Raw genomic sequence first — 23618 nt, forward strand, 5'->3', positions numbered from 1 at the left:
AGAAGGAGGAGGAGGACATTATAAGGAAATACGAGCGAGGCATTCATGTGACTGATCTTGCTCACATGTACAGCATATCAAAATCCACCATTTAAACCATCTGACAGGAAGATTTTTATAAGGAAATTAGTGCTGCTAGAGGTGTTAGTAATTCATGCTCAACAGTGTTAGGTGACATAGAAAGACTATTATTGATGTAGATAAAGGAAAGGCAAATCCCAGATGATAGCCTATCTGAGTCTACAATTTGTGGAAAAAAAAAAAACTAGGGCTATAAATGCAGAACTTGTAAAGGATAATCCATCAACAATGACAATGGTGAAACACTTCATACCATTAACGAGTATTTTCACAGTTTGAAAGCAGGCTCTGGGTTTCATCACATAACTAGTCATGGAGAAGCAGCCAGTGCCATGAGATCATGACACAGAGAAATGACTTTTGCTCCCATCGAGTTTTCAGCTGTGGTGAAACTGGCCTTCTCTGGTACAAAATGCCCAGGATAACATGCATTACCCAAGCAGAAAAGAAAATGCCAGGCCACAAGCCTATGAGAGACTAAACTTACTGCTATGTGCCAATACAAGTGGTTGCCTCAAGTTAAAGCCTCTCTGTTGAATCACTCTGAGAGCCCTCCAGGGTTCAGGAAACATAGGCTAGGAGTCATGTGGAGATCTAACACAAAAGCTTCAGTAACAAGAGTGCTTTCTCTTCAGTGGATCACGGAGGCTTTCTGCTCTACTGTTAAGAAACATTTAGAGGACAAAGGTTTACTGCTCAAGGCCTTCCTTGTGATGAACAATGCTCCACTTACCCACGAGATCTGGAAAAATTGGCTAAAGAATTCCCATGGCTCTCAGTCGAGTTCCAACTACCTAATACAACTTTTCAACTGCAGCCTTGGGATCAGCAGGTTAGAGCTAACTTTAAGAGACTACCCACCAAGGAACTGTTCCTGAAGTGCTTCCAGATGGTCTGAGATACAGAATTAACCCTGTGAAAAGAGTTCTGGAAGGAACTTTACAACATCCTTTCCTGTGTGGGGTTAACTGAGAAATTGTAGGCCAACTTCTGTCTAAGGACACAGATCTGCCTGGAAGAAAGTGTGGCCTAAAATTATACAGGAGAGAGATTTTGAAAGCCGTGTAGAGGAGCCTGAGCCTTCAATTGACTCTATACTCTGTTGATGACAGTGTCACTACAGCAGAGTTTGTAAGTTTTGGGGCAGATGGTGGTGATGCTGAGGAACTGGTGGAGGAATGGTCAGAGGAGCTGTCTACAGAAGAACTTGAGCAACTTCCGGCTGAGCAAGAGAGAATGACAATGAGGGGCTTTCTGAGGAGGGGGGAGTATCAACAATCAGTGCAGCAAAGTTCTTCTAGAATAAAAGAAACCCTGACAAAGTAGACAAAGCTGCAATGATTTGTAGAGAAGACCAACCCAGACAAAGAAAAAGCCAAATGTTGCATTCACTTGCTTAATGACAGTGTCATGTCATACTACAGAACAGTGTTAAAGAAAAGACAGAAATAGACAGCCTTAGGCCAGTTTTTGGTCCTAAAAAGGTTGAGACCTAGTGAGCCAGAAGCAGGTCCTAGTAAGCTACAGACTCCCAAGGAGAGAAAGATCAGCAGAGAGCAAGATTCCTGATGTTTTTATGGGAGAGGACTCTCCTTCCAAACAACAGCCACCTTCTATTTCATCCTCCCTTCCTATAAGCCAAAGATGTCAACTTGAATGATGAATATAGTAGGCAATTGTTGCTTCTGGTAAACTAGGCATGTTTTATGTATTTTTGATAAATACACTAGGAAAATTGTTGGTGTTTCTGTTAAGTTAGGATCATATGCAACACTTTTATTATGAAAAGGTAAGTTAGGGAGTGCTTTGGGATGTTTGGAACATGTTATGTGTATTTCTGTTATTTCTTATTGGAAAAATAGTCTTGACTTACAACCAGCCCCTGTGAGCAGATTGAGTGCATGAGTCAAGGGTGAACTGAACCTTGCGCCATTAACATCGTGCACATGATCAAACGACCAAGGCTGTCTTCTTTGTTCCTTGTGAAAACAGTCTTCCAGCCTCATCATGAAGAGACCACAATGGGGGCCAGGGAGGTGGCTCAGTAGAATAAGCACTTGCCTGGCAAGCACAAGGGCCTGAGTTTAATCCATGGGAGAGAGAGAGAGAGAGAGAGAGAGAGAGAGAGAGAGAGAGAGAGAGAGAGAGAACAATGTCTACCTATGAAGGCTTTCCTGTGAGCCAAAACCATGTTTCTAAGAAGAGGTAATGAGATCCCAGCAGAACTGGCCTTAGAAACAGAAAATGGCCCATGGGTCTCATGGACCCGGAGCAGGCAGGGGTTGGCATGCTCAAGATCTAGCTAATTCTCTTCAGCACCTCTGAGCTCTAGTTGTTGCAACCCATTTTTCATATATTTGACCTCTGTGATAAGGGACACCATATTTTCTTCTCCTCTGCAGGGTGATACTCAAGGGAAATGACAAAGGCAGATGACCCACCCTGGAGACCAGAGCAAAAGGTATATGTGGGGGCCAGTGAAATAGCTCAGCACACTAAAGTGCCTGCTTAGGCAAGCTTAGGCAAGCCCAGGGACCATGGTTTGATCCCCAGCACCACATGCTGTGCCAGCCCCACCTCTGGGTACTCTGAGCTGGCCAGAGTCCAGGTATAGTGGCATACACCTGTAATCCCAGCACTGGGGAGGCTGAAAACAGGAGGATCACCATGAGTCTGAGCTGTGTAGTAAGACCCTATAACAATTAAACACATTAATTTAAAAAAAGCATCTGTGACACAGAGCAAGCACACACAGGAGCCACCATGAGAGACAATGCCTACCTGGCCACACAGTGAGCTAAAGATGGAAGGCCCCACATGACCTGCCACTGAGTCCTCTGCCTCCCTACAGATAGCTCTCATGTGCATTCTCTTGTGGATGTAACCCTGCCTGCATCATAACACACCGAGGGCTGGGGACAAAATGCGCAGGCACTCTGCTCGCTGTCACTCATGGGGTCTCCCAGGAAGCGTGGATTGAGCAAGAAACAGGAGGCACTGTCTTCCCCAGCAGCCTGAGCTGAAATGCACTGGAGCCCTATTTACAAAGCAGCTGTCACTTTTTTGTAATCCCATTTGCCTTTCTTCCTACTAAAAATATTTTTAAAATTTATTTATTTATTTGTGTGTGTGTGTGTGTGTGTGTGTGTGTGTGTGTGTGTGGCCAGCTCAGCCCACCAGGGGGCAGGGCTGGCTGGCATGTGGTGCTGGGGGATTGAACCGCGGTCCCTGTGCTTTGCTAAGCTTGTTCTAAGTAGGTGCTTTAGACCACTGAGCCATCTCCCCAGCCCCCTAAAAATATTTTTAGAAGGAAACCTGAGGCACATTAGGTTAATTTCTCTTTCCCACTTTTAGGGACCATTCTTTGTCTCCACAGCCCACTTCAGTCTGCTATGTCAACAGTTTCTTTGTTTTGTTTCGTTTTTTATAAATTTTATTGAGAAACAAATAGCAATGAGACAGTTTCAAAATCAATTAGTAGGGTAGTTTCAATAATTAATGCATGGCATGTTGTTGTCTTCTTAGTGGTCATTCACAGTACAAGATGCAGACCTGATATCCTGTCCAAACACTATTATTACAAATCTTTCTTCTCATTGAATTAAGAGAAAGTAGCTGTATATTTATCATAACTATTTTGTTTATGCAGATACAAAATGGTCCTTCATTTGTATCCCCTTTTTTTTTGTTGTTTAGTTTTGTCAGAGATGGGTATTCCATTGCCATTTAAATATTGTAGGTACATGAATTCAGCAAAATAATCCAATATAGTCCAAAAGTCCATAATAGTAGTGGGTTATCTGCGTGATTGGCAATGTCAGAAGTTGTTGACTTGAGCCTTTTACAGCTCAGCATATTAGTATACGTCAACAGTTTTTAAAAGATTATCTGGGTCCCTGTGCAAATAGCAGTCTTCCAGGGTGGTATGAGAGGAGCCCCTAGCTTCAGCTAACTGAAGAACAATAGCCCCCTATCTCAGTCACTCCACCCTGGGTAGAGGGTGACAAATGCACCAGGACAGGCTGCCAGCAAATATCCTGCATCCATCCAAAGCAGGTCAGGGTTTTCTATTGGCCAGCCAGGTTTGGCTTTGAGCAAGCAGGCAGGTGGGAAATGCGTGCTGTTTGACCCAGTCAGTGCCCCTTCTGGCTGCTGGAAGAGGATAGTGAATCTCCTCTCAATTGTTGGCTGCCTGGATAGCATTAGTCAGCAATTGTTGATTAATTCTGAAGCATAGACACCATGCTGAGCATCACAGGCAGGAACCTGCTCATAAAGGACAGGCCTCAGTCTCAGCCCACATGCATCTCCCTAACTGCTCGCACACACAACTTTCATTTATAGAATTGACCCCCTGTTCACACGGACATTTCAGCTCTGTGCCCGCAGGAAGAGTAATTGTTTGTTGCTGAGCTGATGCAAACACAATGCTTACTACTTACTGACGTTTTAGAGGCTTCTACCATAAAATATTCACTTTAATAGAGAAATGCAATTTTAAATATTTATTCAATTGTCCTTACTTCTATGGACAGTAACGGATATTAAAACCACAATAAAGGGGCCAGCCAGATAGCTCAACAGACTAAAGTGCCTGCTTAGGCAGAGCGCAGCAGCTGGGTTTCAATCTCTGGTGTGCTGTGCCAGCTCCACCCCTGGAGCACATTGACATGGTAATTGAGACTGGGCTTGGTGGTGCATACCTGCAATCCCAGTGCTTGGGAGGCTGAAAATAGGAGGATTACTAGGAGTCCGATCTAAGTAGTAAGACCCTGTAGACCCCATATTAAACACCAAAATAAATAAATAATTTTTTTAAAAAAACAATGAATGCAGTTGAATTTATTGAGCAAAACCGAATTTTACCACAGTGTGGGCATGTATGTCTATGATTCCAGCACTCAGGAGGCTGAAGCAGAAGAAATTGCCATGAGTTCAAGGTCAGCCTGGGCTACATAATGAGGTCAAGGTCAGCCTGAACTACATAATGAAATCTTGTCTTCTATAACAAAATAAGAGCGCACAGGGGCTGGGGAGATAGCTCAGTAGAATAAGTGCTTGCTTGGCAAGCGTAATGGCCTGAATTCAAGCCCCAGTTCTGCCAATAAATAAATAAATAAATAAAATAGGATTTTTAAAAAAAGAGTGCACAGCTTTATTCAATTACTTTCATTGCCCTGAAAGGTCAGTTTAATTAGGCTCTGTTAGATACTGATGAGCCTATGAAGAGATATTTCTCAATGATTGACTGCTTATACCAAGCAATAATTGACAAAACCAGGTATATAATAAGGCTGTATTTCAAACACTTTCATGGCTTATACAGAGATGTCCCCCAAAGTCTCATGTGCTCATAGATGGGGCTTTTCTGAGGTAGCTGGATCTAGGGTGTGTGATACTAAGATTAAGGGTGTGTGACAGATAAATGGCTTTAGCACACTTCAGAGTGTGGATAATGGAATCCCTGTCCTGAGTGTGGGTGGCATCTACCAATAGGCTTATAGCCTGGATGGAATATAAGGGAGATAGGCAAGGCAGGCTTGCTGCTGCTGTTGCTGCTGCTGGCGCCGCCGCCACCTCCTTCCCTGCCATGGACTTTTTCTCCTCTGTGATGCTCCTCTTCCATGACTCCCTGCCTTGGAGCCGACTGACTACAAACTGTGAGATGAAATCATCCTTTCCTCCTTTAACTTGTAGGCATCGGGTGTTTTGACTCAGCAACAAGTCAGATGTATAATGAGTGAAATGTACTTGTGGAGGTTGTCTATTCATTGTTATTTTCTTGGGAAACAAACATTTTTTAACAGTACTATTTGAGGTTCTTCTACTACAGAGTTAAAGTCTTTCATGCTGTCCAAAATGGAAATTTAGAAGAGATAAACAGTGATGCTCTTATGTGTCACAAACACTCTGCATGGGGAGCCTGTGAGAGTTTAAATGAAAGCTTCACACCCTTGCAAGATGCCTCCTGATAGAGTCCAGAAAAAGAAAATGAGGCGATGACACAGGACATCCACTCCCATTAATAACTGAGACCTGGAACAGCAGGTGGCCACAAGCCACTCAGCGAGGGAGGCTAGCCAGGATCCAGGCGAGGAAGTCAGAGCCCACAGCACTCGTGCCTACAGCAGTGAGCCTGCAGGGCCAGCTGCAAATGGGTTGCTACAGGAAGGAGTCACAACTGTGGACAACTGTACGACTTTACAGACATCAATTTTATCCACAAGAAGAGTGGATATCTAAGGAATCCCCAAAGATAGACCCAAACCTGGAAGCAGACCCACCTTCCACCGTATGTCACAAGGATTGCACTAGACATCAGGAGCAGTTTTATGTAAGCCACTCACGTCACCTTTGCTTCACTCTTCATTCTCACTGGTGAACGTGCGATCCAGGCACAAGCTCCTCCTCACATAGATCCACACTCGCCCTGCCTCCTCCCTGGTCATGCCAATGTCCCCACTTCTCACACACATCATGCCCCATGATTCTCCTTCCAGTTTCACTGGATCAAAATGTCACGAGTCCTATGGCTATTTAAGGGACCTCTAAGAAAGAACACTGCCATTTAAACTATGTCATGCACTGACCTGATAGTTCTGTAAGGTACAAAACTCTTGTTGACTGGAGGGGTTGGGGGGGGCTCGTTTTGTGGCTGGGGCTTCAGGGGAGACATCCTGCCTCCCTGCAGAGCAGACTGGGGACACAGAAGAGTGAGTCTGATGTTGGGGTTCTGCCAGCTGAGATCCTGTGCAAGGCACTAGTTTTATTTTTGAGAACTGTCTTACGTCACACTCATTAAGTCACAAATAGTATTTTTTTAATTGGAAAAATCTGTGATGCTTATGTGATTAAAAAATAAATGCTATATGAAAAAGAAAAAAAAAATAAATAAACTATGTCATGGTGCCCCTTATTGTCTACAAATTCTGTTTTCTGCTCCCTGAGAGCCATTTTAAAACTTCCTAAATCCATATTGTCATCATAGAACTTGGGAAGTGAACATTGTACAAAAAGGACAAGGAGAAGACAGTAGGAACAAGTTTCTGGATCCTTCCAAGACTTTTGCCTGTAGACTCAGACTTCTGCTCACATTTCTGGTTCAACTCAAGGTTGTGTGTGCTCTCCCAGGCAATGTGGGAAGGAGGCTCTAAGCTGCTTACACCAACCTGCACATTTCGGTGCTTTCTGATCATCTCTTGCATCTTCCTCAGAAAAGAGATGCAAACTCATCTTGTGACGCCCTGCTGTAGGATGGGAAGCCACATGGAGGAGAAAACAAAGTGCCCCAAAACCAGTATGTGTCATTGAGGTTGGGTAGATACCCCAACTCTACCCAGAGGAGTTGTGAGATAATACCAGCCTAGGACCATCCAGGCCAATGCAAAAATCAGGGAAATATAAATCCTTGTTATCTGGGGCTGCGTGGTCCAGGAATGCTTGTCACACAGCACAGATCACTGAAGCTGACAGTTTCAATATCAGCCCCCCTGCCTTAGGTCCCACAAAAAGGGTGCCCACAAGTCCCTCTGGAAGGCAAGATGAATGTGTTCCACCAATATCCGATTTATGTCTTGATCTGCTGCTTTTCTGCCTTTCTGTGTACGTAATAACTTTTCGTGTCAATTCTGAATCATAGCAAAATCATTTGGAGTAGATTCTACCCAGCCATTAAACTTCACATGCACAGAGTTGACCTCACATGTGTTTTGACTGAGGATAGAGTAGAAGGAGCAGCTGCAGCCTCTTGTCAAGTGACAAGAGACCAATGGCAAGTTACATCCACAGCATGACCGCCAATAAGTCCTGAGAGACAGCCTTAATTTGGAGAAGATGCCCCAACATATAAAATGCCCATCATAGAGTCAACAGCGTGCAGTGTTGGTCCAACCTACAGCTCCACCCCACCTGCCACCTTTCCAGGAAGGCTGCAGTCACTCAGCACTGGCCTCATCCTGTCTGTGCTGCTCTGCTTTCAGGCCAAACATTTTATGCCATCATTGACAGCAATTACTGAATGGACTTTATCTACCCTTCTTTAAATTCAGATCCCTACACACAAAAACACCTTCCCCCCATGACTCCCATCTGTCTCCACCCACCTCCATGGGCAGTGCCTCACATTCCAGGGAAGGCTGTCTCTGTTAAAGAGCATTTCTGGTTATCCAGCATTTGTTGTTTCATTTCCTCCATTTTCCAAAACTATGTTCACTACTAATGCAATTCATACAGAAAAGGAAGCTTAATGATTTAGAAATAAAAGATCTGGGAAAAGCAAGTACAGAAACCATTTGCTTTATCATAATGTTCGTCCAGTGACTCTTCGTAAATCCAGCTTTGATGAATTCCTGCAAGACAGAATTTTCCATTCCCAGAACATGGGCTACCTGCTCCAACGAGGCAGGAAAATGCTAATAGGGAGTGTAAAGACCAGCACATCAGGTAGATCTGAATGCAAAGGAGATAATCAAAGGCACCTTGAAAGCATATTTTTACAATAAATGCAGACAGTATACATCAATCTTTGATAACCACTGCCTTTTGTTTTCTTCCAAAAATTTTCATTTTTCAGAAAGTGTGTTTTCCATATCGCTATAGGTTCTTGCTATGTTTATCTTAGGAAAATAGTTTCAGTTTATAAAACAATACTTTTTTGTATTGCGGATTACACTATGACTTACAATTGTCCCTGATTTGTGAGTCTACCATTTAGGAATCTTCCTAAATATCTTTATCAAAAGTAATCAAGTCTCCAGTGATAGAAGCCAAGAAAAGAAACAAAACAAAAAACAAATATATATCACCTTAGGATACACATGCCTCAAATCTTAGGCCAGATAAAATAAACATCTGATAAAAGGGAAATTTGCATCCCCATTTATGAAGAACCAAAGTCAAAGAAACTTAATGAAATGGAGATTACGGAAATGATATAAAAAGGACCCCAGACAATCAGCAGCTTGGGATTCCACAGCCCATGACTGGTGGGATTTGGAAGGTTGCTCCACCCACGCTTAGTGACAATCACAATCGAACTGCAGTGCCCCACTAACGTCGCCTGTACCATCAGTGGCAGCCCTCTCAGACACTGTTGAAAAAAACTGCTGAGACTCCAATCAGCAAGGTGGGGTACACAGCAAGGGGGGTATACCTTAAGGCCAAGTTGTGGCCATCATTTTCATGTTCCAGTGATCACTACCTTTCATGCATTCCACAAACAAGGCTGACCCTCACACCTCAGTGAAAGAAAGCTCAAAATACCAAATGGCTTCCACTCAGGAAGCCACCTAGACAGCAACACAGGTGACTGGGGGGAAGGCTCATGTTCAGTAAACACCAGCCAAGGATGACCAAAGAAGGAAACACTAGGGCTGATCTCACTCACAGGCAAGGATCACTAATAACATTCAGCAACGTACACTCGAGGAAGACACGTCTTGGAAGAAAGTCAGCTCCCGGAGCCAGGCCTGGGCACTGGCTGTGGTGGTGACTTAAGTGCTGTACAAACCTATCGCGAGGACTGGCAAGACCATCCAAGCGACTTCCACACCCCCCCTTTAATCCTGTCTCCCAATGCTTCCTTCTTTCTCATGCTTACATTGCAATATCAGTATGTGTGCCAATACACGCATGCACGTGCATGCGCACACGCATGCGCACACAGAATGAGCCGCTTCTCACCTCAGTGCCTCCCAGCCTCACAGGAGCCCAAGCTCAGCCTTGCCAAGCGTGCCTCAGCTTCCCCCCACTGTCCCATAAGACTTCACATCTATGTTTCCCCTTACCCCTTTCTCTGCGTCACATCACAGGCTCCTCTTGTGCCACCCCCGCATGGAGACTGCTCCACACATAAACCTAAGCCCTCTTCCTCATTCATGGAAGGCACCTGCCCCCTCTTAAAACATGCCCCCCACCCAGGAAGTTCAGTTTACACCTAGGTATCCACGCAGCATGCAGCACACTCTCAGGAGACACTGGACTCGGAGACTGTAGTCACCACTGCTTTGAAAAACGACTTACTTTTTTCTTTCTCTGTGGACACTTTTCCAAGTCAGCATACCTCCTGAAAAATAAGACAGCTATTCACAATGGAGCTCCCCCACCCACACCAACTTCAAATGTAGGCTGTGCGCCTGGCCATGAGGGATAGGCCTAGAGGGGGCATGCTGGCCTTGAAGGATGAGGTCTCCACTCAGCGCACACAGGGCCCAAGGAAGTCGGCTCTGCCTCCTTCCTGAGATTCCCAACACCACCCTGCCTACTGGGCATTAGGGTGGCAAGGTTATGGCAACTGCTGCCATAAGGATTCTTCTACACAATGGGTCTGCCTATCATTCTTAAATCCCGGGTCTTTGCACAAACATGGTTTCTCCAAATAGCTCTCCCCATAACCAAGTGACAGAGTGCCCTTCTCTATCTCATGGCAAGGAAACCAAGGCTCTGTGAGATGTGGGTTGTACTCCGTGCCCCACACCCAACCACAGGCAGAGGTGAGGACTGAAGTTCACCCAGCTTGGGCCAGGCCCTTGGGTCACATTCAGAGTACCCTGTATTATTTTGCCTTTTTTGGCCACCATGAATGGCTCCCTCCTCCATGCGCCACTCTGCCTTGGAGCCAACTAAGTACGGACCGAAACCTTCACTAACTGTGAGCTAAATAAACCTTTCCTTCCTTCATTTTGGTTGTTGGGTATTTTGTCCCAGCAATGAGAGAAAAGTAACTGAGACTATCAAAGTAGGGTAGCTCCTCCATGCCTAGCTAAAAGTCTGAAATGGAATGGTACGCAATGAGTGCCTCATGTTTCCCTACAGAAAAATAACCAATAATTAGTTTTGAAGTGGACACATTTTTAAGAGATAAGTACTGAAGAGAAAGAGACAAAGCTTACCAAAATTCAGGAAAGGACAATACAAAATGTACTCACTGTTGGACATCACTGGGGACTCTTGAGGACCTCCAATAAGGGAAGTGTTTAAAGTTCTCCAGCCCTGCAGCGACATAAAAATGATTGTCTTGCAAATCCTTGGAGTTGTCCAAGAGATGTCCATTCATGGTAAATAACCTGCAAAGGTGGAAGGAAGAAATAGGATATACTTTAGGACCAGGAGCATGGGGCTGCAGGTGTTTGCTGCTTGTGACACGATCCGTGTGGGAATTACAGAGAAAGGGCAGACTTGCCACCAAATGGGACCCAGTGGGCACTCACACCCGGCCACAGCAGCTCTTCCTGGATATGTATGCTCTCCACTCTGAGGCTCTGCTTGGTTATGTTTCTTTGCAGCACTGGGGATTAAACTTGAGGTCTTCATCCTGAGCTATAATCCCAGCCCTTTTTAATACTTGCTCTTACCAGCTAAAGCAAATACAGGGCCAGCCAGATAGTTCAGCAGACTAAAGCACCTGCTTAGGCAACGCGGGGACCTGGGTTCCATCCCCAGCGTGCCGTACAGGCCCCATCCCTGGGGTGCACTGAGACAGCAATTGAGACTGGGTGTGTGCCTGTAATCCCAGCACTTGGCAGGCTGAACACAGGAGAATCAATGCAAGTCTGATCTGTGTAGTGAGACCCTGGAGACCCTGTACTAAATGCATTTAAAAAAAAAATAAAGCAAATACAAGTTAACTTATACTGTTAGTTAAAATTAACTAAATACCAACTAAAGCTTCATGTGTTCTGGAAAAGATTCCAAACCCTGTGCATAATTTTTTAAAATCCTGTACTTTGAGAGGCTGAGGCAGGATGGTTAAAATTCCAGCCCAGCCTGGGCAACTCACTGAGTGAGTTGTCTCCGGTGTTTTCTTGTAGTAAAGGAAAGCAAGTACATGGTCTGAGATTCAGAAGCCTTTCTAGGTAAGAGGATCTGCAGGGAGGGTGGCCAGTGGTTGGAATTTCACCACCAAAAGAGGGTAGAGGCATCCAGGGCCATAGGAGGGGCCGGCACAAAGCCACAGAACACAGGGGTCTGCCTGCCACAGGGATGAATGCAGCAGGAGCAGGAGGATGTGCAGGTCAAGAGCAAAGTACTAGGAACCAGGCATGGCAGGGAGAGGCCTCTGTCCTGGAAGATGCGAGGAGCAGAAGCTGTAGCCTAGCAACAGTCAGCTGGAGGCAGCAGCCAGGGAGGGGATACTAAGCTGTGGAGAGGATGTGACATGAAGCCATGGACCAGGGCAGCAAGTGCGCAGTGAAAGGGAAAAGTGGAAGGGGACATGTGGGCAAAAAAGCACAGGTGGAGATGGCCCTCCAAGGGTCCCCAGGGGTCCTTGGGGGTCCCCAGATGGGCCAGGATCACAAGACAACAGCACTGCTACACCTACTGCTGACCTAAGTGAAGGACAAGGCTGAGCACATGAGGCCTGGCACATCCCAGGGGCACAGATGTGGGTGCTCCCGGCACTCCAAGAGGCAGTGCCTGAGATCACACCTGAGAAGGGACACTGAAGACAACTGTGAGGAGCCCTCAGTGATGATCATGACATGGAACAGAGGATTCCATGTGGAATGCAGTGCTTGGAGTCCTATTCTCTCCCTCCACAGTCTTGGGATGTTTGTTGCCTGTCCCCATGGTGGACTCTGATAGCTGGAGCAAGTGTCCTAGGGGTGAACCATGACATTGAGAAGGTGCAGGGCTGAAGGGCATTTCTGGGGTCCTGCAGGTATAAAGAGGAGTCACCTGAAGCTATAAGGATCGGGCGAGGGCAGACCCCACAGCACAAGACCGAGAATTCTCATCAATGTGAAAATGCTACAAGAAAAGGAGAGATTGCCAGCATAAAACAAGAATAGGAGACAATGAAAGAGAACATAGAGAAAGATGGACTTGAAACTAGAATAATAGATTCTGCAAATGAGAAGGTCAAGAGAGAGGGAACAGGGAAAAGGAGGGGAGGGAAAGTAAAAAAAGAAATTAAGATGTGTTACGTGCGTGTACAAACTCCTCGTGATGCCTGGAATCTTTAGGCACTATCAACATATACTAGTAAAACTAAAAAATAAGAAAAAATAGGACAGTAGAAACAGTACACTAGTGAGGTGAATTTTGGAATAGACATAGGTAAGGGACAAATTCCATTTAGAAGATAAAACCTGGGAACTTTTCTAGAGGAAAACAGAAAAAATTAAACTGGATCTATAAGGAAAAGTTCAGCAATGAAGATGAGAAAGTTTCAACACCCGGGTGATAAGAATGCATTGGGCATATCTAGCCTCACGGCTTCCGGGGACTCAGTCCATGGTCAGCTACTCCAAGGCAAGACACCATGGTGGAAGGATGTGGGGAGCTCAGTTCCTGGTGGCCTGGAAGCAGATCAATAGAGCAGCACCAGAGAGGAAGGGAGGGACCAGATACAGACTCGAGGACACACTTGCATGAGCTACCCTGACACACCCAGAGGCTCTCAAGCTGACTAGGTTTCTACAACCTAGCTTACCCACCACAGAGGGCATAAAGTCTGAGAAAATACAAACTGCTTTAAAGTATTACAGAGCTTACAACAGATAGCCCAGGAAGAAAATACTCATAGAAAAGTCCAAAGACCATGCAGGTAGGGGCAACTCCTTACTTCCGCACGCCTCCAAGAGGGAAGACTTTTTCTCCAATCGTGGCCAGCACGCTACTCCAATCTGACAGGCTGAATTTGGGTATTATAATTTTTATAGGTGGGTTAAATAACTTTCCATTTGTAAAAACACTGCAAGAAGAAGAAAAGCAGAGCATTCATTAGTACCTGTAAATGGGAGAGGAAAATACTAAAAATTCATAGAAAATATATGTATATTTACAGACCCTCAAAAACATCATGATGTGCTGAACGCCACCTAATATTACAGACTGGCCCTCCTAGGAGAGAGAGTGTGATCAAGCCTGCTGATATAGGAAGATGCTTTTTACAAAACCTAAATTACCCAGATAAATGAAACACTACTTCGTTCAAAGTATGCCTTCAATTACAGTGATGAGTAAAGTGGAAAAAAAAACGGTCCATTTGGGAAATAAATGGGGAAATGATACCTTGAAAAGTGTAGTTGGCCAGGCGTGGTGTCTCATGCCTGTAATCCAAGTATTCAGGCAGCTGAGGCAGAAGAATCGCTATGAGTTTGTGGCCAGCTTGGGCTACAAAGTGAGTTCAAGACCAGCTTGAACTGCATGGTGAAAGTGTATCTCAAAAGCCAACCCCCACGCCAGGCCCAGTAAGATAGGTCAGCAGACTAAGCACCTGCTTAGGCAAGCACAGGGACTGGGATTTGATCACCAGACTCACATGATCTGCCCCTGGGTGTGCTGAGCTGGCCACCAAGACCAGGCCCAGCCCTGGGAAGGCTGAGACAGGAGGATCACTATGAGTCCAAGCTGTGTAGTGAGATCCTGTACCAAACACATAAAAAATCCCCCCAAGAAAAAAAACCCCACAAGTGCAACCACTTCCCTCACCATGGAGCCAAGACAGTCACAAAAGAAATGCAGTAGTACCACAGTTCATGATACAATTCTTTCCACGACTCTGGTCACAAACTGAATTGGACGAGAACTGAATCTAATTCAATGGTTAGATTTAATGTCAACCTAATGAGGAAATTTGATTCAGTTCTCATCCAATTCAGTTTGTATCCAGAATTGTGGAAAGAATTAAGTTCGTGAATGGAGGTACCACTGTAACTTGCAATCCTTTGAAAAGATAAGAAAAACTCAGTTCCTCTCTGGCAGTCCTAAGCCAGCTTCCTTGTGCTCTTGGGATGAGGACTTTATTTTATCATTTGTTGGAGGCCAAAGGGGTGTCTGGGAGATTTTCAAAACACAATGCAAAATGTTAGTGAGACTTATTAGCCCATACCATCTGGCAAGTGTTATAAACTCTGACAGTTGAACTAAGTTAAGGTAAAACATAAGATTGATTTCCTGAAACCTAGAAGTAATGTATTATACCATTGACATCCTGCAACACTGCAAAAGCTTAGCTGTACAATTCTGGCTTTTAATTTTTTATACTATTTTTTCACTATTGCTGTGCTTTTAATAGAGGTTTTCCCTTCAAATTTAAGAAACATTGGTCTTTTTTCAGAGTAAATATAAATTTTAACTTGATGTGTTTGTCACAATAAAAAGAATTCATTTCTTCTGCCAAAGCGCCTTGCCAAAAGGGACTTCTGGTCAACCTTCCGTCTAACTTCTTCCACATTCAAAACACAGTCCAGAACAAGCCACGGGGAGAAGCACCGTGCACAATGCCCGGATGCACAGTTCCTCCGTGTGTGATCCCTGCCACAATAAGGATCGCTGCAGTGTTTTCAACATTTAGTCTCCCTGACTGTTTGTGCCAAAAACATTTCTATAGGTTACTGATAGTAATAAAAGAAATATTGAAATAAAATCATTGCTAAAAATGTTTAAGCTTTTCAACATACATTCTTGTCCTGCTGTTAAGAGGCACAATCATATGCATATAATGTACAGAGGTGAATGTTTGAAAAATAAAATTAAGATTACAGAAAAAAAAATGTTATATCACACTTCAATCCTCTGCTCCACATGCCACACCAGACCCTCCCTTTTGGCAGCCTGAGCCAGCAAAAAAAAAAAATCCTTCTCAACTTTAGGGCCAGGGAGGTGGCTCAGTAGAATAAGTGCTTGCCTGGCAAGCGCAAGGTCCTGAGTTCATCTCTGGTACCACAAAAAAAAAATACTATGAATCCCCTTCAAAATCCTCCTTGTTGGGCTGGCCAGATAGCTCAGCGGATTAAAGCACGTGCTCAGCCAGTCGCAAGGGCCGGGGGTTCAATCCAGGGCATGCCATGCCAGCCTCACGTCTGAGGAACGCTGAGATTGGGCGTGATGGCACGCGCCTGTATCCCAGCACTTGGGAGGCTGAAAACAGGATTATTGAGTCTGATCTGTGTAGTGAGACATTGTAGACTCTACTAAATACATAAAATAATAATAATAATAATAAATCCTCCCTATCACTTCAAACACAGTTATCCCACTATTTGTGTCACTGTCTGAAATGGCTCTGGAAGCCCTTTTCCTGAGTATCTGTACAATCAACTACAAATACAGTGAATGCTGCTGCCAAGCACCACCACAGAAAGGTAGGCTCATAAAACCACCATGGCCTGTCCTCACCCACTTAGCCACCGTGCGACTTCTGGCTTGTCCCTAAAGTCAAAATAACCATGAAAGGAAAATGTTTTTAATCTAGCAAAGCAGCTAGCACAGTGCAGCTAAAGACCCTCAAGGAAGAGGGCTCCAGAGATGCTGCAGAAAGTGGCGAGGACGATGGGTGGAGTCTGCTCAGAGAGAGGGGAAGATTTTGAAGGGGACTGACAACAATATGTCTTTTACTGTAAACAATCGCCCCTTATACTTAAAAACTGCTAGTCTTTCTGAAGGACACTTTGGCAATACAGATCATTGCAAGGTAAGCAATTAATTATGCTGAGCCGATGGTCCGTGAGACCCATCCCAGAGAAATGTGAAGAAAGATATTTCTCAGGTAGTTACTTACAAAACCAAAGATGCAAAAGCCTAAATGTCTGTGTTTGGAAGAATAGCTAAATAAATTACCACATAGCAGTTCATTAATAAGTTATGCTGGGCCGGGGAGATGGCTCAGTGGAATAAGCGCTTCCCTGGCAAGCACAAGGGCCTGAGTTTAATCCCCAGTTCCGCAAAAAAAAAAAAAAAGTTATACCAATAACCAAAATTGTTCATCATAAATTAATTTATCAGGAGAGTTGTCAAATATAATGAATGTTTAAAAAAAAAAAAGAAAACAGCAGCAGCAAGCTACTGAGGGAGTTCACAAAGGAAACACACTTGGAAGCAATCAGTTTTTTCAGAGGAGTGAAATAAACATATTTTTATTTTATTCTTTTACCATTTGTAGATTTCCACATTTTGTTTTGTTTTGTTGTATTTGTCTATTTGAATTGGGGTCCTGCTATGCAGCTCAGGCTGGCTTTGAGCTCCCTTCTTGTTCCAGGCTGGTCTCAAACTCACAACGATCCTCCTGCCTCAGCCTCCTGAGTGTTGGGATTATAGGAGTGTACCACCATGCCTGGATGATTTCCACATTTTTTAGAATAAGCACATAAAAATAAGAACAAACTATAATTTCTTTTAATTTTTAAGTTAAAGGAAAAAATAAGTTAGGGATAGTAACAGATGCATGTAATCCCAGCACTCTGGGAACCGGAGGCAGGAAGATCACAAATTTAAGCCCATTGTGGGCAATTTAGCAATTTAGCAAGACTCTACATCAAAATAAAAAGGCTAGGAAGGTAACTCAGAGAATAGGTTCTGGGTTCAATGCCTGGAGAGGGAAAAAGGGAGAAAAAAACAGAGACAGAGACAGAGACAGACAGACAGACAGACAGACAGACAGACAGACAGACAGAGATAGAGACACAGATAGAGGACAGAGACAGAAACAGAAACAGATATTTTTTTTCTCTTTTTTTTACAACAACATGGTCCTTTATACTTTTGTGAAGTTAGTAATGAACGACACTAGGTTGCCTAGCAACTGGATGAACTCCAGGATGTTCATCTCAGGAGTGAGGTAGCTTATTTGAGAGTTAGGATAAATATACAGCTACTTTCTCTTAGTTCATTGAGAATAAAAGTTGGTATTAATATTGTTTAGACAAGATATCATGTCTGCATCTTGTCCTCTGAATAACTACTATGATGACAACAACATGCAATGTATTAATTATTGTAACTGTCCTACTAACCTGTTTTGAAACTGTTTCATTGCTATTTTATCTTTTTTTTTCTCATTAAAATGAATAAAAAAATAGAAACAGGGCTGGCCAAATAGCTCAGTGGATTAAAGCACCTGCAAGCAGGCGCAGGGGCCAGGATTCGATCTCCAGGCCTGCCATGCCAGTCCCGCCCCTGGGGCGCACTGAGAGGGCAAATGAGACTGGGTGTGGTGGTGCATGCCTGTAATCTCAGCTCTTGGGAGGCTGTAAACAGGAGGGTCACTATGAGTCCAATCTAGTAGTGAAACCCTGAACACCCTGTAGACTCTTCTCTAAAATAAAGAAATAAAAACAGAGTTATAGCACTTGAAAGCTTGTGTCATTTTCCAAAAATGCAAACATGCTGAAGGTCATTGAAACAACTTGTTCTAAGCTCAAAGATTTTTACTTTAGATTATAAACTGGAAATCATAAACCAACACTAACTTTGTTCACTAAGGAATGCCCAGTGCCTACCTTGTAGTTGGTGTTTAAAACATTCAGATGTTGGGGCTGGGGAGATGGCTCAGTAGAATAAGCACTTCCCTGGCAAGCACAAGGGCCTGAGTTCAATTCCCAGTTCCACCAAAAATAATAATAATAAAGTAATAATAACAAAAGAAACATTCAGATGAGATGGAAGGAAATGTTTTAGCTCTCTTGTCCTTTTGAGATTATGTTTAGTGAAAAAAAAATTCTAAAGTAATATTTGCATGTTTAATGTGATATTTCATGTTTGTTTGAAGTGATTATTTAAAAAACAAGTGCAGTCAAAAAAGAAAGAGACAGAGAGAGAGAGAGAGAGAGAGAGAGAGAGAGAGAGAGAGAGAGAGAGAGAGAGAGAAAGGAGGGAGGGAAGGAGGGGGAAAACGCAGTGTGCTGCAGTGGCCTCGCACACCTATGACATGGGCATTCAGGAGGCTGAGGCAGGAGATTTACCACGAGTTCAAGGCCAGCCTGGGCTACATTGTGAGATCCTGTCACAAAAAAGCAAAAGAAAGTCTGCATGGCAGAGCAGTCCATACACAGGAGAATTCACCATCAGAGGGAGAGAAGAGGACAGAAAGGGAAGAGGAGGAGAAAGGCTGCGTGAGGGGAGCTGGGCAGGGCCAAGCGTGGGCCTTCTAAGGCTCCATGTTGAGCTCTGACTTGGTACCCACAATACTGTACTCACTTTATATGACGGTATATTCGATGACATGTCTGCCACCTGGACGGCACATTTATATCACAATGCACCACAGGCTTGATCTGAAAAAAGAAAGCATACGCCTCAGAGCGCCATTCCCGGGAGGAGACACCAGGCTGGAGCCCAGCAGCATGCAGAGCAGCTCTCTGCAAGAAGAAGTGAAGTCCCCCCCATCACAGATCACCTGCCATGGGACAGGAGGGGAGGGTGTGCCGGGGGGCAGATGGGTTTTGGGGTGTAGGGTGGAGTGATTTGTGCTGAAGCCTGTGCACCCAAGTAGAAGAGAACATAAGAGGTAAAGGGCAGTGTGCACAGAGCTGACAAACCTCCAGGAAGAGAGCACACAAAGCCACACCACAGGGCTGGCACCTGGGATACACCCAACGGCTCACCAAAAGTCACACTTCCCAACAGTGGAGCCCAAAAGCTGACATGTTTGAGGCAAGAGGTTGCCATGGAAACAGCAGGAGGAAGAAAGGAAGGCCACATAGAAGCCTACTTCTCTGGAGCTAAATTCACCTTCTGAGTCACTCTTTAGCCCACAACTGGAGTGCCCAGTTAAGCACAATGGAAAACATAACTTATACATACACAACAGTACCTGGCCATGTGCCCTGGGGTCTTCTGAAACCTTGATTGATCCAGCCCTAATTATCATGTCATTGACTATGCAGATCAACTCCATGCCCCCATGGGCTTTGAACACCTTGCTAGCTTCTCCAAGAGCATAAAAGCTCAGAACCTCCACTGCCCAAGGGGAAGGCCAAGCCAAGCTGTCCATTGGCAGGAGTCAAACCTCAGCCTAATCCCTCGATCCCACCCCAAATCTCAAGGCTGCAGAACCCTCAGCACCAAGCCCCCTTGTACCCAAGTCCTTCTCACTAGCTGAGCCCATCCTGAAGAGTGTACCTGTAGCTCCAAATGAATCTTTCCCTTCCTGCTCACTTGGGGTGTCCTGCTCAAGTTTTTCTCCAGGACCTCAAGCACCTACACAGTACCCACAATGCAATAACACGGTGGCTTCTGTTTTCAGATAGCAAGGTTGAAGTCAGAACGTCTGGGCAGCAGGACCACAACCCCATGTTGCCTGACCCCTCTGAGCTCCCTGCTGGGAACAGTGTAATACCCTGGGCCCACACAGCCTCCTCTCAGCTTCTGCCTAAGGTCCAGAGCCTGACACCCAACAGGGAAAGAAAAGGGGTGTGGCACAAGGGACCAAGATCCCCATTGCCCCAGCCCCACTAGGACAGCGTGTGTGAACACCAATGTCACCACCATGTGCTGCAGAGTCAGAATTCCTTCAGGGCCCCCAAATACCACACTACTGCTTGTTGACAGCTAAAGCACCATGTTGGCCTCTGTCCCCAGCCACAGGCAGAGCTGGACCTGAATTAACGAGCTTCGATCCCACGCCCCCGCCCTGCCATCACCCCAAGCAGAATGGTCAACTTTGCCCCCAGGAGCCTCAGACATCCCGGTCTGGAAAGATGGAGCCCCCAACTATACACTTCGGAGGCAAGCTGTCTTGTTACAACCAAGCCATCAGCGCCCCTAAAGGCTGTCTCTTGAACTGCATCTCAGACCTTGACTTCTTCTGGGCCTCCTGGCTGCTAGGGTCTCCCCCACCTGACCCCCAATTGATCTCATGCTGCTCCCCACACACACATAGGCACAAACACAATCCACAAAGAACAGCAATCAGGGGAGGGCCGGACATCTATCAGGACACAGGTTGCTCCTGTCATCCCCACCCTCCGGGGCACCCCAGTATTACTCTTCTGGTCATGTCGTCTCTAAGATTATTAATGTATCCCCACCTACTTGCGAGGAATGGAAAACAGCTCTGACACTGGAAAAGAGGCCAGAAAAAAAGAAGCTGCTGCAGATTGTGGGAACACACACCTGCCCACAGCCGTTCTTATCCCTCAGTACCCGGGACAGTGAACACTTGGATTGCAGGCATAAATCTTGTCAGCCAAAGCACTTGTACATCAAAGCAAATTTCCCCATTAGAAATAATGGAAACTAGGGCCAGCGAGATAGTTCAGCAGACTAAGCGCCTGCTTTGGCCAGTGCAGGGACCCGGGTTCAATCCCTGGCACCACATACCATGCCAGCCCCAGCCCCGGGCACACTGAGCCTACCACTGAGTCTGGGCATGGTGGCAACGCAGTCTGGGTGTGGTGGCACGCACCTGTAATCCCAGCGCTGAAAACAGAAGGATCACTACGGGTCCTAGCTACATAGTGAGACCCTGCACACACACACACACACACACACACACACACACACATACACACACACACACAGAATGGAAAGTCAGATAACTTGTTCCAAATCCAAAAAACTCACATAAAGATAATTACAGGGGCTGGTGAGATGGCTCAGTGGTCTAAAGCACCTACTTAGAACAAGCTTAGCAAAGCACAGGGACCACAGTTCAATCCCCCAGCACCATATGCCAGCCAGCCCCGCCCCCTGGTGGGCTGAGCTGGCCACACACACACACACACACATAAATAAATAAATTAAAAAAAAATTTAAAAAAAAAAGATAATTACAGGCTCAGGAATATAGCTCAGCAGCAAAGTGCCTGTCACACACGTGTGAGGTCCTGAGTTCGATTCCCACTACCCAAACAATAATAATCATCATAATAATATAATATAATATAATATAATATAATATAATATAATATAATATAGAAAATTGGAAATACAAATAAAAATAAATTCCCCTGCCATCAGCTCTCAAAATGTTTGCAGCTGCTGTCAGGAGACAAGACAGGGGAGGGTCACCATGTAGGGCTACTTTCTTTATCACTGACGAATCACTGCTGTCTACTGGCCCAGTGCCCCAGCGAAATCTTTCCCTTTTCCTGCAGCTTTAACAAAGAACTCATCCGGTGACATTTGCTTTTTGCCTCCTTTAGAGGATTTTGCAAAATGTGACACTGCATTGTCCTTAAATAGAGTCATCACGCACACTGCTGCAGCTTTACTGGGGTGATGCTTTTCTGTAAAATTTTGCAGTGTTTCCCACATATTACCCGTCTCCCTAATCTCATATGAAGTGAGGGATTGTGCTGCCTTTTTCTCCTCCTGCTCTGCAGAAGGTATCTCCTCCATAACCCTTTGCCACTGGGACACAGTTACCCACAATGCCACAGCGAGGCAGGGTGGGTTGGGGGCACCACTGGCTCAGCTGTGAGCACGTGACATTTGGCATCATGTGCTATTAATATTGCAAGACATCACTCATTTCTCAAGTTCAATTTTTTTCTATAATTTTATTGAGAAACAAATAACAATGAGACAGTTTCAAAGCAAATTGGTAGGACAGGTTCAATAATTAACACACTGCATACATTCTTCCTAGTGGTTAATTGCTGTACAAGATGTGGATATGAGATCCTATTTACAAACACCATTAGAACAAATCACTGTATTCATTAAGAGAATGTAACTACATATCTATCCTAACCACTTTGAATACACAGATACAAAACGGACATTCAGTTCAAATTGATTAGAACCATTTGCTCGTCTTGTGGTATTTTGTTTTTGTTTCTGTCTTTTTGAGACAGGACTTCACTCTGCATTCAGGTCAGCCTCAAACTCACAGAGATCCTCCTGCCTCAGCCTCCCTAGTGCTGGGATCACAGGCATGCACCCCCACACTCAACTAGTTTGGTTTGGTTTTATTGTGCTTTGAGACAGGGTCTCCATGCATATGTCAATCTAGCCTTGAACTTATTATGTAATATGTAACCCAGGCTGGCCCTGAACTCACAGCAGTACTCCTGTCTCAGTCTCCCAAAGGTGCCATCACACCCAGCCATCTAACAGAACACAGTTTACTTGCAACAAAAGATTTTATTGTATATAAAATTATGCACACCTGCTTACAAAGGATGAAAAATATCAAAACCATGAATGTCAACAACCTAGATTTACAGCTCTAGTCTGAAAACAAAACGGAAGTCATCCTCTGCAGAATTCTGTTAAGGTGCAGCCACCCTGAGCACAGCTTGATCGCATAAATGATGGAAACAATGAGCTAATTGCTCTTTTGATGTGTTAAATGATTCATTAACCCTGATGTCACCTGCCTAATTAAATAACTCCAGCTATTAAATACGTGACTTCAGATTGTTTTATTCATCATGCTCTGTAGAATAATCCACTAAGAAGCGTCCAGTAAACATGGCTACCTGCTAGCGACCACTTATCAGGGCTGAAGACTCATGCGTCCCTCATCTGTCAGGCCACTGGAGGGTAACACTAAAGATTCCCAGGTACCACAAGTGCACAACCCCACCTCTCTGACCCGGCTCCCCACAGTGGGTTCTTAGTCTGTGTTCAAACATAATTTTCAAATCAGCCAGCCCAACTCTCCAGGAAGCAAAGATTTGCATTATGAGCCGAATGTAGTGGTGTTTGCCTGACAGAAGCTGAGGCAGGAAGGCTGCAAGTTCAAGCCCAGCCTGAGTAATTTCATAGCTCAGCAAGGCCCTGCCACAGAATGCAAAATCTTCAAAAGGGCTGGGGATGCAATTCAGTGCAAAGTCCCTGGGGTCAGTATCTAGTACCACAAGGGGGCGG

At 44.8% G+C, this 23618-nt stretch overlaps 1 protein-coding gene across 1 annotated transcript in view; it reads right to left on the reverse strand.

Annotated features, from left to right (window-relative positions):
* Positions 1-23618, reverse strand: part of Dcdc2c (doublecortin domain containing 2C) — a 40592-nt gene that overhangs the window by 6879 nt on the left and 10095 nt on the right. Inside the window, exons 3-6 of the mRNA XM_023708335.1 lie at positions 19000-19076; positions 13646-13774; positions 11007-11144; positions 10095-10144 (exon numbers count right to left, since the gene is read on the reverse strand). Coding sequence (XP_023564103.1) covers positions 10095-10144; positions 11007-11144; positions 13646-13774; positions 19000-19076 — 394 coding nt within the window. The remainder of the gene's footprint in view (positions 1-10094; positions 10145-11006; positions 11145-13645; positions 13775-18999; positions 19077-23618) is intronic.

This window comes from Octodon degus, unplaced genomic scaffold (genome assembly GCF_000260255.1).
Source record: "Octodon degus isolate 3935 unplaced genomic scaffold, OctDeg1.0 scaffold00351, whole genome shotgun sequence".
Classification (NCBI taxonomy): Eukaryota; Metazoa; Chordata; class Mammalia; order Rodentia; family Octodontidae; genus Octodon; species Octodon degus.